Source organism: Notothenia coriiceps, unplaced genomic scaffold (genome assembly GCF_000735185.1).
Source record: "Notothenia coriiceps isolate Sejong01 unplaced genomic scaffold, NC01 NC01_scaffold00036518, whole genome shotgun sequence".
NCBI classification, from domain to species: Eukaryota; Metazoa; Chordata; class Actinopteri; order Perciformes; family Nototheniidae; genus Notothenia; species Notothenia coriiceps.
The window spans coordinates 266,057-284,263 of NW_011369219.1; the positions used below are offsets into that span (position 1 = coordinate 266,057).

The 18,207-nt window shown below is 38.8% G+C and overlaps 1 protein-coding gene across 1 annotated transcript in view; it reads left to right on the forward strand.

Annotated features, from left to right (window-relative positions):
* Positions 1-8,153, forward strand: part of asic2 (acid-sensing (proton-gated) ion channel 2) — a 101,479-nt gene extending 93,326 nt beyond the window's left edge. Inside the window, exons 6-10 of the mRNA XM_010792686.1 lie at positions 2,197-2,350; positions 3,807-3,898; positions 5,016-5,095; positions 5,725-5,793; positions 6,835-8,153. Coding sequence (XP_010790988.1) covers positions 2,197-2,350; positions 3,807-3,898; positions 5,016-5,095; positions 5,725-5,793; positions 6,835-6,936 — 497 coding nt within the window. The 3' untranslated portion in view covers positions 6,937-8,153. The remainder of the gene's footprint in view (positions 1-2,196; positions 2,351-3,806; positions 3,899-5,015; positions 5,096-5,724; positions 5,794-6,834) is intronic.
* The last annotated feature ends 10,054 nt before the right edge of the window (positions 8,154-18,207 follow it).

The window sequence follows — 18,207 nt, forward strand, 5'->3', positions numbered from 1 at the left end:
CTCTTTTACGACGGGGTGTTACGGACCCGTCCGCCGTCGTAAACGGTAGTGTGTTTTCAGCCGGCAAGTGCCTTGTTGGCTAATACTGCCTCTTTAATATAGTACTTTGAATGGCCACCGAATAATTCGTAAAATTTTGCATACACCAATTCAACGGTTTTACACCGAACAAAACTTGCAAGTCAAAAGCTGACTACTAATATTAGTTGTAAAGTGTCTCTATATACTTGCAATCAAAATGACTTTACTAATTTATTTCAGTTCTGAAGGGCTCGACACAGCCCCAAACAAGTTGAAAATTTTCTAACAAACTTACCAACTATATAGTGTCACTATCTACAATTCCTGTTTGCAAATATATATTTATGGTAGGCGTCGATCGCCCCTTGCAAAGAGTGTTTTGTAAACCTGATGCAATGGGATAACCAAGATCTTCCAATATTTCTTTGCAAAATTAGACTACAAGTTTCTTGGAAAATCCTACAAATAAACAAGTTTATTACAAGGATATTCCAAAATTCCAATTGATTCTGTATTTACAAAAATTGACGTTGTAAGTCTCCTACAAACTCCTTTACAATACACTCCGAGAAAGTACACTATACAATTGTTCCACCTTGCAAAACGACGTGTAAGAAATTCCTGCACAAAACGCCTGTTACAACCCACTTGTGTAATTTCTTCAAAAGATATATTTGTGCGAAAGGAGTTACAATGTACTATTGTTTATTTTCTTGTAAGGAGTTCGTTGTTAAGACTTTTTACAAACAGTCCTACGATAACCTCCGGACTCTACTGCGCCCCCTCTTTCACAAATATATTTACAAGTGAAATTACACTATTCCAGTGTTTCCACCTTACGAAACACGGAGGTTGTAAGATTCCTTACACAAAACCTGGCAACAACCCCCATTGGTGTAATTTCTACAAGAAAATATCCTGTAAGGGAGTTAAAAGTGTAACTATTCGGTTTCTTCTTGTAAAACCTTCGTTCGTAAAACCTATTACAAAAGGTCGTCCAATTCAATAAAAAAAAATTATTTTCCAAGCGACACTCACGCTTTATAATTGTCCCAGTACCAGTTACAGTCTAAAATAGAACATCACGCCCGAAATTTTTTTTCAATTCAAAAACGGTAAACAAACTTTTCCTACAAAATTTTCTTTAGACTACAGTGGGTGTTAAAAGGAAAAACTTTTTTTTTCGTTCCCGGAAAGGGAGGTTCAGTGGTTCCTAAGCTAAAGGAGGTTATAAAGGAAGTTTGAAACCTCCTTTCCTATCATGTATAGAATTTGAACGGCACTTGTTATTAAGATGTATGCGCTCATACATCTTAAGAAGGTTATCACCAAACATTTCCAGAATGTTTTTAAAGAACGTTATCCTACCTTTCAGAAGAACATTCTGGGAACCAAAATAAAACATCCCGCTGAAAACGTTTTAAGAACTGGAGGGCATAATGTTCTAATAATGTTATCAAAAACATCTTAAGAAGGTCATCAAAAACATTCTTAAGAAGGTTATCACCAAACATTTCCAGAATGTTTTTAAAGAACGTTATCCTACCTTTCAGAAGAACATTCTGGGAACCAAACAAAAACTTCCCGCTGAAAACGTTTTAAGAACAGGAGGGCATAATGTTCTAATAATGTTATCAAAAACATCTTAAGAAGGTTATCAAAAACATCTTAAGAAGGTTATCACCAAACATTTCAAGAATGTTTTTAAAGAACGTTATCCTACCTTTCAGAAGAAAATTCTGGGAACCAAAATAAAACGTCCCGCTGAAAACATTCCTAGAAAAACGAATGGTAAGAAAAGGTGTAATACTGGTCAAATACTTCAAATTGACCAATGACCTATAAAAGAAATTTCCAAATAAATACAAACTTATATATCCTCAACATTAAAAGAGCAAGATGTTTTATTAATGCATAAATGTATTTATTTTGTATTTGATTGAGATTCAAATGTGTTTAGAAGCTTATACTGACTCTACAGTATACCTTAAAATACAAAAAAAATTGTATTTATTTCTTACTGTATAGCTTCTCTTTCTAAGATGTCTCCTTTTGTTTCTAAAAAAGCATCTATCCCTTCTGTTCATCATCCTCAACCAATCCTCCGACATATCATTCCAATTTACCCCCGTATTCTACACACCTCCCATCTCCATTGCCCCCTCCTTTGTAAAGCCAAACTCTCATCTGTAGAGAGCAATAACTGCCTCTGCAGGACGCCATGCAACATGACCCGCTACAACAAAGAGCTGTCCATGGTTAAAATCCCCAGTAAGACCTCTGCCCGCTACCTGCAGAAGAAGTTCAACAAGTCTGAGAAGTACATCACGTAAGTAGCCAGTAACAAACCACCAAGTGATGCTCTGGTTCTGCTCATTATGTCCGGTTGATAAGGAGAAATCCCTAACTGCTAATAACATAGACATAGTAAAAGACAATGAGTGTGAATCATTTCATAATCTCAGGAGTTCTCTTCTTACCTTCCCGTTTTGTATCCATTACTGATAAGCAATGTTTTGTGGTGTTCCCCAAGGTTCTGTCCTGGGTCTGTTGGTTTTTTCTCTGAACATGCTTCCTCTCCGCCATTCATTTAAAAGATATACCTTCAATAATCCAGATGTTTCTATGGACCAGACTTTGAGTCTTGTCCCGAATGTAAATGGTTTGAATGTCTCCTCTCTCTACCATTTGGAACTGTTTTTTTATTGGTAAATGTCCTTCCTTCTTGAATAATGTAATTTACTTTTCACCTGCCTGGGCTACACTCACCTGTGGGTTTGTGCAGCCCCACATCAGCAGCAGGCCACTGCTGTCCTCTGTTTGCTCGGTGTTCCTTGCTCCAGGCTAAATACTAAAGGAGTACCGGTATGTGTTTTTGAGGTTGGAGCTCTTAAGCTTTAAAAGTTGCTCCCATTGGTCTTAGGATTTGTGAACACTGTGGAGTCTTTTAAAAAGCAGCTCAAGATCCCTTTGTTTCGACTTGCTTGTTAAATGTCTCTTGAAGCTTGAAGTTTGCATTTCAAGTCTGTTCTTTTTTTTTTGTTGCATTTTTCTATTTTGTCTTTTGTTGTGAAGAACTTTGTGACTACTGCTCTTGAAAATTTGCTGCACAAATAAACATAATTATGTGTATTTGGAATAAATTAATGCTTTAATTAAGATATAAATGAACAGTTGAAACCACTTGCAAACTGATAAGCAACAATTCCACCAATGGGTTGTCTCTGATGGGAAAATGCCAGAAAACATTCAGATCCTTTATTCCCTATGCTAATTGCAGATACATCATTGTGCAATTTAAAAACAATACTAATTCACAAAGATATGATGTGTGGTTTCTCGTAAATTCCAAGCAATCTTCGTTGATTTCGTTTTTTACAAAAGGATACAAGTAACTATCATTTTGAGTGAGGCACAATGAGTGCAGCTGATCATATTTTAGACTATTTTTCAACCACGTTCATTCAGTTTGAAAACACTAACCCAAGCAAACATTCATATCAACCACCAATTCAGATTCTCTACAAAGTCTCCAAATGACCACAGAGAGGACCTTTCATCCTCTTTGCTGACAACATTGTCTCATATAGGCCTTTTAATTAAAAACTCAAAATACTGTTATCCCTATGAAAAGATGAGCTACTGTGAGCTTGTCCTCCGCCCACACATTGGCTGTGTTTCCTTGCCTGCTCAGCTTGGTAGAACATGGATAGACTGGTGCTGATTGTGTTGCTTGCCAAGTCCTCACTCACATTAAGATTAATGCCCAATGTATACCTTTGCAGAGACAACATCTTGGTGTTGGACGTGTTCTTTGAGGCTTTGAACTACGAGACCATCGAGCAAAAAAAAGCTTACGAGGTCGCTGGCTTGCTGGGTAAGATTCATGTTACCTTTTTTTCCAAACCTGAATTCAGTCTACTTCAGTCATGCTACTTTTACAATTATTGAATGAATAAAAGGAAATTGTCCATCTTGGCAGCAGATTTGGATAAGTAATATATAGATGCCTGGTTGTAAGGTCATGGTGTGTGTGACAGTTATCAACAAAATGTTGGCTCCGTGAAATGTTGTGATTTTGCTAGCACTGAGCTGCAATTGATAATTTTTTATAAAAGTTGTAACAACTATAAATAAAAAGCCAAAAGGAACAGGGACACAGACAGCAGTTAGCCAAAGTGAAGCATGAGCCATTCAAGCTAATGGTCAACAATAGATAGAAAAAAGCCATAGTTATGGCATTACCAGTTCATTTGAGTGGGGTCATAAAAACATGGGTAGGGTCTGGGTTTGGGTCTCAGCTGTAGATAAAAAGCTATTATGTTGGCTCGTTGTTCTCAGGAGACATTGGTGTTGAGTCTAAATGTGTTTTTGCTGTGGCCAATTATTTGCATTTCACTTTTTCTTGCCCCACAATTATGTTGAGGTGTACTGCACTCCAAACTTGAAATCTTGCCAAGTATATTTGTCTAATTTCTAGTCAGAATATGTCTTTACACTTGATATAAGACATAATAACTTCAGAAGTAACACTGCAGTGAGATATCGGGTCTTGTTTTTAGATAATGCATCAACTTGTTAAGTTAAAAAAATCGTATTTTGAGTTGTATCTCAGATGAAACACTTAATCTTTTAGACATTTATTAGAAAATCACCAACTAACATTAGAAAACAGAACACTTTTGAGCATGTGCGGCTTATATTGTAACACAGAATTTCCTGATTCTGGTCAAGATCTGATTTATCTAAATATCCAATCTTATTTCAAGAAATCTAACCAAGCTAATGTTCACTTGTTCTATTGGCAGATGTGTGTCCTTATTTCAAGTGAAAACAGCTTGTTTTCATTATTGTTTAACTTGTTTTTGGAGCAGCATTTTTTCCAGTGTGTCAAACAACTTTTGCTAAATCTTTTCCTACATCAAAGTCTCAACATATAAGTTATTTTCCTCTATTCTTCTTTACACTTCTCCTGTGGCTGTGCCCTTCTACAGGTGATATTGGAGGCCAGATGGGTCTGTTCATTGGAGCCAGCATCCTCACTATCCTAGAGCTTTTTGACTATGCTTATGAGGTCAGTCTCAAGTTGCTATTTTCACCACTGTTAAATCATCGAATTACACCCACACACAATCCTCTGCAGGCTCTCACAGCTTTTGTCTGTACATAACATTTTCAGAGCTCTTGTTTTCTGGTTTTGCAGTGAAGAGCTATTGCCTTGACCATGAAAGGTGACAAAAGAAACAAAGTCACTAATTCATGTAGCTGATACAAGAGCTATATATTTACTTCAAAGGCGGCTGAGATGAAAGAAAGTGTGCTCGTGTTTTTTCCATTACCTTTGCTTTACTGTCTCGCCCTCTTTAGAGCTCACCACGCTGCTATGGGCTGCACAGGGTTCTGACAGGCACATTAAAGTCTTTGTCTCCCCTAGGCTTATAGAAAATATACAAGAAAAAGTCATTTTAAAGTGTTTTTCTTTTATTATTACCATAAAGAAGTCATTGGGAGATGATACCCTCATGTTGATGACAAACGCAGCTCTAAGGCTTAATTTAACAGCTTAAATGGCGTTGCCATATCAACCTCCTCATTTATTTTTACTTTGGGGTCAAATGTTCCTGTGCAGTCATTAATTACAAGTTGAGTTCTCGAATATCAGACTGAGCTACGCCTATTGACATTTATTTTCCCGATCTACAGGTGGTAAAAGACAGACTGTTGGATTTACTGAGTAGAGAGGAGGAGGAGGAGAGTCATGGAGAGGATGTGGTAAGAGCGACCTTCAACTCCTCACTTGTCAATCTTTCTCACAGAGTGCTGTGTAAGTGTAGCGTGTAGATACATTGTTATTTCACACACTCTGACCATGCATATCAAACCTTGCCCTATCCTTACCCCTCCACCCAAGCATGCAGACAGAGCACCCAGGTTGTGTGCAGGACAAATTGGCTCTCTGGAGAACCTCTTAAAAAGTGAAATTAGGACTCTGATGGAACTCTTAACAAACACATCCATCAACATCTGAGTTAAATCATCAAAACTCAAAGCTCAGCAAAAGGAGAAGGTTGGGATGGCCTTTGCATGACGTAATGTGCAGGTCAGTTGGTAAGAAGTGTTAGGATGGTCAAATAATGTCCCTGGACATCACTTGGAAGCATGTGGCTAAGTTAGCTGAAAAAGTGAAGGAGCTGCAGATTCAGTGGCAGCACCCTGTTCAAAACGCACAAATAAAGTAATTAACCTATTTCTCCCAACAAAGGACCAAAATACATCCACTAAGATCAGTGGATTTGTTTGCGCAAAGTGAACTACTCTCATTTTATACGTCCATTTACTGCTAAAATGTAAAAAATACAGGTTATTGTGTCATGTTACCATGGCAGCTTATTAGTAAAAAGTGCTTAATAACGGTCATGGCGCGCAGAAGTCAATGGTAATAGACCATTTTTTGTTTTAATGTAGTCCGATTACTTTTTTGATCTGTTAACAACCATGCATGTACACTACAGTAGCTAGTTTTCAGCAAGCTGCCCAGCCTATTTTATCCGTTCGACCAAATAAAGCCCACAGAGGCTGGAGTTTACCGAGCTGTGCAAACTCATGACAGGTTCATACTCTTCCTGTTAATGACTTGTTGTCTTTCTTCTAAACTGCATTTGTTCTGCATAACCTTATGCTTAATGAGAAAATGCTTTTATTAGTATTCAGAGATTTCAAAGCTCCTATCGTTGCTGCAATTGGAGACTTCTGGGTCATTTAACCGGAATTAGCAAAGAAAGTACAATACACGCCTTTTCATTCTTTTCCCAGAGTTCCTGTGACCCTGTGGCAAACCACTCGGAGTCCATCAGCCACACTGTGACCGTCCCCCTGCAGACAACGCTGGGCACCCTGGAGGAGATTGCCTGTTGAGGCCCTCCCCCCCGCCCCTCAGAGCCCCACACATCCAAAGGCTGCCTCCACTGGGTGGCGCTACATAGGGCAACCTGCAGGACCCTAACAGGGGGGGAGGAGACGAGGACAAGAACAGAGGGGCGCTGCGCTCTGTCACACCGCCCTATCTGAGGCACTAATGGGGATTAAAGAGCTGTCGGCTGGACTTATCAGCCCTCTCTGTCACCCTGCACTGTACTCTGGTGGGACGGTAGCCTCCGCTGGGCCAGACCTGCAGTGGGGTCTCCACATAGACGCACACAGAAGAGCAGAAACTGGGTGGGCTGACATCCCACAATGGGGTTCTCCCCTGTGCAGCATATCCATGTTACAAACACATTCATATGTCGCTCACTGCCAAATGAACTGTACAAACTGGTTTTGAACTGCATGCATCTATCGATCTCTCTTGCTCTCTTTGCTGATGCAGTGTTGCTTTACTCTACATGTGTGCCATTTGTCTCTCTCTAACTGCAGGACAGGCCTGCAAAAGGGCCCAGGTGAGATATAAACTTAGAATGTACAGGTTGAACATATGGTTGTTTGAAATCATAGTTCAGATGTGACCAAACCTTCAAAAAACGATTCTAATGAGCGATGTATCGGTGGTTGGTGATGTATGAGCAGGAAAAAAAACACCTTTGCTCTCTGAAAATAGAAAAGTCATTATGCAGGCAGCATTTTTATTTTCACCTGTCAGTTTCAGTTGAATCAGTTTACTAAAAGGCATGTTTTTTACCTGATTGCCGGGGTGTTAAACTGTTCCCCACAGACATCTTTAAAGGGATGTCATACACTTACTGTTAATTTATGTGAATAAATGACTCGCTGGCTTCTGGCTGCTGCACCCAAAGCAGCACCCAGCTCAGAGGTGAAATCTGAATTTATTTGCCTGCCAGAGAACAAGCCGTGTAGAAAATGTTGCATCGAATAAATATGCGTTTTTGAACAGTTTTTCATTAGCAGAAGTGAGGATAATGTTTAAGACAGCTCATACCTCTTTATTAAAGTCATATTGTCCTTCACCAATAAAGACAAAATATTCTGGCAATTAACAAAACAATAAACAAAAGCACGATGGGTTCAGCCAGGATTAGGTAAGGATACAGGGTCGGCTGTGATATGGTGTAAATATCTGTGTTCTGTTTTTTTCTCATAAAAGCAGGCACCACAGACATGTCTGAAGCAGAATTGTTCTAAAAAAAAAATGTCCAGAAGTGACTTCACATTTGTCATTTTGTTCCTTAATGTTACTCTCTCAGTGGTTGACGATGTTACAGGCAGTAGCATTTGACGGTTGTTGAATGTCATGCTAAAAATGGAAGACACACTTTGCTGTAAGCACCTGAACCTCTCTGAACTTTCTGTGTCTTCAGCAACAGTTGCATATATACGGCTTTTCACCAAAAGCTTGTGTGAGAATATGTGGAAGATTTAGTGTCCATGATCAGTCTCTGTCATCATGGTTATGTACATTACAGGTAGGAATGAATTCAAGTGCTTTGTGAGACTGTTTGAATTATGATTTCCCATCTGTGGCTCAACCTACTGTCTGTGTGTATCTCATGTTGTCGCTTCAGATGAACACAATCTTCAGCCTGCGGGGGGGCGAGACAAATGTGTCTCACTTCTCGTTCTGATAACGACACCGGCTGATTTCTCTCTCTATTTTGGCTTCAATTGTTATCGCAGGACAGCTTTTTCTCATTTTGTGATGCAGCATACATTGTGTGTTTTTAATGTGAAACATTTAAATAAAAAAAGGTTGTTTTGCAATGTGTGCGTCCAGTTGTGGCATGGCAAGATTATGTTTAATGCAACTTTCAATAATAAGGACAACAAAACGTAATGCAATAATAACACAAGACAATACAACAAGACTAATGTGTCTTTCACATGTGCAGTCGATAACTGAAAACAATGGCTCAAATTTGGACGCCTTAATTAAAGATATCTTATGTATAAATGCAATGGGCCTTTCCCCCTCTTTTTCTTCCTCTGCTGAGTTCCATGCAGGTTTAAGAGTACACAGCCATTAAAGCAGCACTGTGAAGCTTAAAATTAACATTAGCATGCTAACATGCCCACCTTGAAATGGCTGACAGGCTGACGGGTAGCAGGTGACATGTTTACCATCTGAGTGTGTCAGCAAGCCAACATGTATTAATTAGCACTTTGAAACTGATGGGAATGTCCTTAGTTTAGCAGGTCATTTGTAATTAACCAAAGTCACAAAAAAGGCCTCAGGATACCAAGAGATGAAAAATCCGGGGATATATTACCATCCGACCTCTACAGCTAATTCAGAATGCTCCAGCAAACTGGTCTTCGACCTCCCCAAGTTCTGGTAGCCTTCCGAGCTGTGCGGGGATCAGCCAATGCAGGCCTTGGTTAAACTAAACACTCCAGCTTGCCACTCCATCACTGCGAGTGGGACCCAGGTACCCCTCAAAAACACGCCTGTTAGCTATCCTGGCTCCTCAGTGGTGGAATCAGCTCCCCATTGACATCATGTAGAAACTCTGCATATCTTCCTTCGCAAACTGAAAACTATGATAGAAAACCGTTTCGATTGTACCTTGGTAATACAAAATTTGGATATAAAATGTAATTAAAAAAGCACTTAAAAAGTTAATTTAGGTCTTGTTACTAATTCACCAGCACTTACAATGGTATGACTTGAATTTCTATGATTGTTGTACTTATTTTAAGTAGCTTGGATAAAAGCTTCAGCCAAATGTAATGTAATGGGATAAGTCACGTTTTTGATGTAGTATATTCTGAAAGTGAGTCAGACGCGTCTTGTCGCGTCATGTCATCCTGATGGAGCTGCTACAGGAAAAGTCGGGAGGAATTATCCTTTGGAAAAATGTATTTCTGCAGCATTTCCCCATATCCACTCTTTACCAACATATTTGAACTTACAGACATAAAAAGACTGGTGATGCTGCATTGAAAGAAGGAATAAGATTCAGATTCAGATTCAACATATTGTCATTACATAGTACATGTACTACTGACGAAATGTAAGTTTAGGCATCTGACCAGAAGTGCAAAATAGCAGTGCAGGAGTCTACATAATGAGAATAATTATACATGGAATTTTTATAAATAGAATAATTATAAATAGGCTATAAGCAGATGAATATATACAGTACAGTGTAAACGGCATTGACAATCAAATATAAAATATATAAACAGGTGGATGGTGGGTATGGGCTTGAGTCTATCAGCGGGCAGAGTTCAGCAGGGTAACAGCCCTGGGGAAGAAGCTGACCCTGAACCTGCTGGTCTTGGACCGGAGGCTCCTGAGCCGCCTCCCCGAGGGTAGGAGGACAAACAGATAGTTTGCAGGATGAGAGGTGTCTTTGAAGATGTTGTGCGCCCTCTGATGGGATGTATTTATCTCAAATGAAGCTGTGTGAACATAAAAATAAAAAGGCTGCAGCATAGTGCACGATACAAATAAATAGCCCAACATTTATTCTAACAAAATGCAGTGGCAAACAGAAGTGTTTTGAAGCCTCAATTAAATAAATACTAGAGAGTTGGAGTGAGTGCAGTCATCCCCGGCAATCTGTCATGTTTTGGAAGCTTTTTTCAAGTGAACGGAGTCGACACTCCGCACCTGAAAACCCTGCATAAAGAAACTGGGCAAAGACTTGCTGGGTTAAATGGGTACAGTTTCTTGTCAAGGTACAACTTTCATCCGGTGTTCATGCTACGTACTGTACCCTTTATATTTTCTGAAATGTTCTCTTATTCAGTTTCACACAGCACGCACAATGCACAATGGATGGAGTCACGCCACAGCAGCGAAAAAATCAGCTTGAAACCTGATTGAGCCTGCTGCTCCATGAAGCTTTGCAGAATATAGGAACATCCTATAGCAACAGCAGAGGGCACTGGCACTCAGAATAGTTATCTTCTCTGTACGTACAGTATGAAATGTGAATGAATGACTGCTAGGAAAGATGACATTCAACTTGAAGATTGCCTCAAAAGCAGAAGCAGGAATGACGGTAATAAATGGATGTACTTGTAGGCCTGATATGTGCTCTAGTTTTCAGAGCGGGAGTTTCAATTTCTTTAAGTTAAATATTGTAGAAAATTATTCTGGGTTTTTGGTTAACTTTCTTGTTATTCTCCACAGACTCTTATCTGGAGCTGCTGTAGGCTAGGAGTTTATCCTCAGTTCAGTCTCAGTTCAGTCTCAGTTCATTTAGCAGATATTTTGGCAGAGGAAATTGCCTGCAGGTCAGCCATAGTGCATCAGCAACTCATTGCTAACAGACTGGATGCCTTTGCAGAGTGGGAACTCACACACAGCAGAAGCTTTACAAGTTCTTCAAAGATAATTGTAGAAACCATAAGATCTAATACTCCTGTGTGTTTTGGAATCTATTTCGAGAGAAAAATGCTCATCCAAATTCAAAAAGTTGAATTTGGGTGTGTAAATAATGTAACAGTCCAACAAGTACCAAAAGCCTTGGTACTAAATGCAGGCGCACCGATAATTCAGGCCTGCTTCTTTAGTTTGTGTGATTCATTTTGTATTAGTGTTTCTACAGAGGTATCTGTTGAAGATTTGTAAGGGTTTAACATCCGCTTTTCCAAAAGCATGCTCTATGGCTTCATGGCATTATAAGCACAACTATTTTTTTCTATCTCAATGAAACACAGAGACTGAAACATCTCTGTGTCTCTTCCACTTGCCTCTGATCTTATAATAACATTTACTTGCAAAAAACTGTGGAAACTACACTGCAGCTAACTATTATTTTCACTATCTATTAAATTGTCCTTATTTTATTATTTGTTCTATTATCCATTAATAAATACATTGTTTATAATGAATCATCAAAATAGTTGAGTTTTCTGTTGACTAACTCATTTACTATCTAGTGCAACTTTTATGAAACAATTACTTTGGCTGTAACGTTGATGTTAATCTTATTTACCTCAAGCTGTTTTATCCTATGTAGGACAGCTCCTCTGCTCATGAACTTAACTTTTAGGATTTCAAACCGGAGAGACGTGATGTATGGAATACATATTTATTGTTACACGTCATATAAATGAAATGATTACCATGATAATACAACAGGAGAATGGAATGGTGTTTGGCGATTAGGCCCTGGTTTGCAGGATAATCATTCGAGAGGGAAAGAACCGCTCAGATGAAAATCCCCGGGGTCTAGACACTGGTGGTGGTGATAAGTAGGTAGGACCGGTCTGGAGGAGGAAGGTTTAGCTTTGTCCTGGAGGAGACGGGAGGCGAGAGGGGTGGAGGAGGGTTGCGTGTGGTCACCTGAAATGACAACTGACAGGAAGGAAGAGCAGGCATTTTAAGGATTTTAGCGTGTGCAGCAATTGGCTGCTGAGGGATGACGCCCACATGTTTAATGAGGGGGGAGAGGCAATAGAGTGACGTGTAAGTGACTCATTGTTAGGTCTTCCTTATTGAACTTGCGCTAAAGCTTTCATTTGTTTGTTGGCATGTTAGCTGAGACAAAAACTCATTTTAATAAGCTGGAAACGAGAGTCCTAATTTGTTGCAGATTTCACATCAGTACATCAAAGAAGCACATACTTTATCCCCTGTTTCCTTTGATCAAGGTTCAATATTTTCTGCTTTAACAGATCATTTGCCAAATATTTGTATTCACGGTCAATTTGACTCAACATAACTCAGGAATAGATTGTGAAGCTGCACCGAATACATCGACACAATATCCACTTCAAGCCAACCTGAGAAATGTGCCACCTGAGGCGGTGTTACAGCAACATTGTCAAATAAAACGGTACATAATAAGATCCCATAAAAACTCCCACAAGTTTAATATTTTAAGAAGTCAGAATTAGTTTTTGGAAAACATTTTAATTTGGGAATGCTACTATTTACATTGTGAGTTTAGCATTACATTTAGTTTATTCCATCATCCTCCGTTTCTAATCTACAATATGTTTCAACAAAAAAAGAACAAGGCTAAAACCTTTGTCTTTTTACTGTTGGATATTATATTGATTTATTTCTATGAGTAACAACAGCATGTTTTTAAGTCAAAGAACAGAACATTAAAATGTAAGTTTGATTTCATCTTCTCTACTTCGCAGATAATCACATGCTTTTATACTCTACACATTCATGTTAGGCAGAGTAATGTGACAGTGAGCAGATTCAAGAAAAAAAGGAACGATAATTGGACTTTGAACAAAGAGCAAATCGTACATTGACATTAAGGCAGTCCCTAAAGAGCTGAGTGAAGTACAGAACATGTCAGGCAGAGAGATTGAATGGGAAGCTTCATTTCTTTTCTGACAAAGTGGATTGTCCAACCTTCAAGAAACCATTTCCCTCCTGATTTATTGGAAACCTTTACCTCAGTTGGCCACCACCTCAATCTCTATTATTAAGGCCATGCAAATGTAAAATAAATGTGTGACAAAATTGCATTTCCAACTCAAACATACACCAAAGGTTTACACTCCACCATACTGAATATTACATTTGTATGCATCTAGACAGTATATTTACTGAATTCAATTAGAATAGTTTGTTTTTCTAGGGAACACCATGTGCCCTCAACAGAACAAAGTAACAGATATGACAGCAATATTTTATTTCACGCAGACATTTACTGGCCATGACCTGGGGCTGATTCATAATTAATTACCAAACTATGTGTTTATTGCTTAGGAGAGTTGATTACCAATTTAATCACAAGGCACAGATTATCCAGAGCGCAGTTTCATTGTACTCCTAAAGAGCCCTTGGGAAATTAGTGCCAATTGTAATAGTTAACTTTGCTAATAATCCACTCCGCTAATGCAACGTCATCTGACCGACTGTCGTGTGTCAACACTTTGGAGATTCTTCGCGATAGTTTTAGTACCACGGTGTGTCATAATAATATCTGAAACATTGCTGCAGACATCATCACACATGCCTCTCAAATGGCCATGGCCTGATGAGCTAAAGCCCCGTACAAATTACCTTAAAGTGATTTACAGGAAGTGTTTGTGTGTGTGTGTGTGTGTGTGTGTGTGTGTGTGTGTGTGTGTGTGTGTGTGTGTGTGTGTGTGTGTGTGTGTGTGTGTGTGTGTGTGTGTGTGTGTGTGTGCGTGCGTCGTCTGTGTGGCGTGTCGTGTGTGTGTGTGTGTGTGTGTGTGTGTGTGTGTGTGTGTGTGCGTGTGTGTGTGTGTGTGTGTGTGTAAACCACTAAACCACTCTTATGAATGTGGTGATCAAGAATTGTATATGTTCAAATGCCTTTTGTGGATAATATAATAAGCCGGCGTTGAAGCAATCAAATTGTAGGTAACTATTACATTTGTTAAAATGTTAAGACTATGTGTTTCCTGGCTGAATCTATATCTCTGACCGTAATATTTGTACGTTAGTTTGAACTACACAAAAAAGTTAGTTTAAAAAAAATGTCTTCATCCCTTTTTATCAAGTCAATGCTGATTTTCTCTTCCTTAAAGATGAATCTCTATTCACCTGATGTGGTTTGGCAAGAACAACCACCAGCACATAGCGAACAGTACTTCACTTATTATTACCCTGAAACTGTCTTGATCCTTTACAGGAGGACCCATCTTTTTGGGTAGTGAGTATTAAAATAGTTAAAATGTAAAGTGAGGGCTGCCGGATAGCTCAGTTGTTGGAGCTGCCTAGTAAACCGATTTGAATCCCGAACCTGTCAACCATTACAGGCAATGTCCTCTCTTCTGTCTCCCCCTTGCAATATATATCTCAAATAAAGAGATTGTTATGCAAGGAAAAGTTTTTCCTGATAGATCTCTGTATCTCTGAGATAAGCAGTAGTTGGGAATAAAAACCGTTGAACTGCAGGTTTCCAGACGGGTTGGGCTTAGTTCAACCATTTTCATTGAGATTGTTAACATTTAATTAAAAAAAGTGAACTGTAAGATTTGTTGGTTGGTTTGAACTACACCAAAAAGGTGATGTTAAATAAAAAAATGTGTTCATCACTTGTTATCAAGTCAATGCTGATTTTCTCTTCCTTGTAGAATAGACAAATCTCTATTCACCTAAAGTGTTTTGGCAAGAACAACCACCTGGTGGTTGCACATGGTGAAGGGTACTTCTGATGAAAAGGTCCAGCAGTTTCAGAGAAACGACATCCCTGAGTACAGCGAGGCTAACTGTTTCTTCACCAATGGTGGTTTTAAGTACTCTCCCCTCCAGCCTCCAGTGATGCAGAGCCAGTCGCTGCTTTACCCCAAAGCAACAATTTGTGGCAGGAAACAGCCAGCTGGTTCCCTGTGGAGAACCACATGCTGGAGCAGCAGACAGAAGCAGAAGCACCAACCATTATGTGAAGAGACACATTTAAACATCATGAAGGAGGCTCTGGAGATGAAAAGCAAAGCCTGACCCGCGCGAGAGAGGCCGTTCAGAGAGAGTGTGCTGAGGAATGAAATACCTTTCAGTTGGAGAAGGACTACATTAAAAAGGAAAGAGAAACCTTTAACAAAGAACTCAGGGAACCACTTATGGAAAGAAAGGCCTTTCAAGAGGAAAAGGATGCTATGGTTGATGACAGGAGGAAATGGCCATGATGAGGAAGGCCTACATTCATGAAAAGATAGGTATCCAAAGAACTATAAATGCTCTAAAGTTCCAAAAACAAATGACATCAACCAAAAAGGCCACCACAAGCAGTGCGGTCAACATCTCTGAAGAATCCTCCTTCTGCTCCATCTCCATTTGGGTCTGCAAGGACAAACAGGAAAGATGCACGAGGAAACCACCTGAGATATTCATATGGACACTAAAATGTTGTGCATAACTGTGTATGCAATTTATTCCATCTGTGTTTGCATACTTTGAATACATTACATTACATTGCATTTAATACAATTCTGAGCTGTGTTTTCAGCAATGAAGGTGTCTTGTTTGCGTCTAATTAATATGTGTCAGTAAACTAAAGGGACACTGCAGAAAAACCTATTAGAAATCACAACACTCTTTCTTTATGAACATTTATTGAAATGCATGTATATTTCATATAATTATTTTCTAACTGTCACTAATGGAGTTTTCAAAATGTGGCATAATAAATACAGGAAGCAGGCTGTGTATGTGTGTGTGGTGGGGGGGGGGGTATGTGTGTATATGTGTGTATATGTGTGTATATGGGTATATATGGTGTGTGGTGTTAATGTGCACAATAGAAGTATGCTTTTGGATTTTTACTTAAAGGTTTCTGACACATCTGAAATCAACACCTCTTCCGGCTCTGTTAGTCATTTCGGGATGACTTGAAAACATGTCATTATAAAATGGCCAACTTTGCCATAACCCCTTCAACACAAAACTTCCTCTATCTTACTAAAGTAAATAAATAACCCACATTTAATATTAAAATGTTGATTTAAATTAAAATTGGACAATTTAAAATCCACAAATCCTGAAACAATCACAGTCACTATAACAGATACAGTATGTGGTGTGGTGTGTGTGTGCGTGCGTCCGTGAGTGTGTGCGTGAAGTGTGTGTGCGTGTGCTCTTCAATAAGATGTATTGTGCCAAACAGTGATAGATAACACAGCCTGAGGGGGGAGAGCAATGAAATCAAGGACACAAGGGAAACCTTTAGAGAGGAGCCTCCGCTAGTGCAATCATTTGTTCTGTGGCTCATCCATCACTGAGAAAATCTACTTGGTGCAAGTTACATTATAGAAAAAGTCATCTGGGAAGATTACTATGCGGCCTTCACGCTGTACTGTACCCAAGAGGCAACACAGATTACATTAGATGGGCTGATAGTGGAGAGCAGACCCCCGCTGCGTGTTATCATTACCACATGTTGAGTTCTGATTCAACCACAAGTGTCATTTTCAGAATCACTCCTGAGAAATATGTATTTACCAGCTTTTTATTTCATCTTGTTTCTCACTGCACTAAAGTAAGTAAACAAAATGGAGTGTTTGACATGGCTCTTGGTGCCTGGAGGCAATAAGAATCAAGATGTTGTCATTATCCTTAAAAAACTATTTTAGGGGTAACAGCTTTAACACCGTCTCCTGCTAAAATGATCTACTCTATAATTGGCTGCCTCATGTCCTGCTTGTGCCATCTAGTGGTCACAGCTCACTAGATGATGTTCTTACATTATACAAAGGTGTTATATTATTGCATAACCATGCATGACGTGGTAAGTTTAGTGATACATAGACCGAACATCTTTGTTTGGACAGACACATTTTTATATGATGAAAATATTAGATGTCCTATTTGCAAGAGTACACACAAATATGAAGATGTCCCAATACTAGTTTTTAGCCATATTGTGGATTTACAATTGATTTACTCTAACATCTTCGTTATTTCAGGAAGCAGGAAAAAAATCCAAATCTAACATTCACAGAAATCAAACGTTTTTGGCACTTTGGAAAATGTATAAATCTAAGACAAATGATTAATATTATGTGTAGATATGAATAGAGTTACGTCAGATCTTCCACTCATTTAAAGAGGTTAACTTTAGTTCGATATGTAAAAAAGAATATGTATTCTACCATTAAAGACTCTTAACTCTCATGCCTTAGATGAAAAACACTTCTGTTTCTGACTGATAATAATCTCAACTCGATTATTCAAAGAGGGAAATGAGCGACATGTTAACCTTTTTACTTTTGAAGGTCATCTCATTCATCTCCAGAAAAAGCCCTTAGGTGAAAGCCAAGTCTATCATCCACTATATCTTCTATCGACTTCTAAAGCTGAATTATATCCAGTCTGCCTCATACACAGAGGCCACTGTGCCGAACACCATATAGCTATAATGGAATCTGGGTTTAATTATAGCTCAATGAATCATCCTCATTATAGATGCCTCCAAGGCCATGTTCATCTTTTATATTATTTTCTACTATCCTTGTCTCAAACATACTCTATCACTACTTTCACTTACTAAACAATGTTGACATCTTAAACTTCTGTTATTTTTAAATACGTTTCAAATAGATCGTCTCAAACACTTCATGAATGGCGGGCCGATAGAATCCAAGCTCAATTGAAAACTATTATAATGAACTGTTAATCATTATAGGTCCAAACAAACCCAGGGCTTATTATATTTCACTGGATGATCTCACTCTGCTTTGTTTTGTAATTGTGTTTGCTTTGTCCGTGAGGAAATCGAATTCCTAAACAGATGTTCTCATTCTGCATAACCAAATATGTGGAAGATAAATTAAGTCTATACTAATTATAAT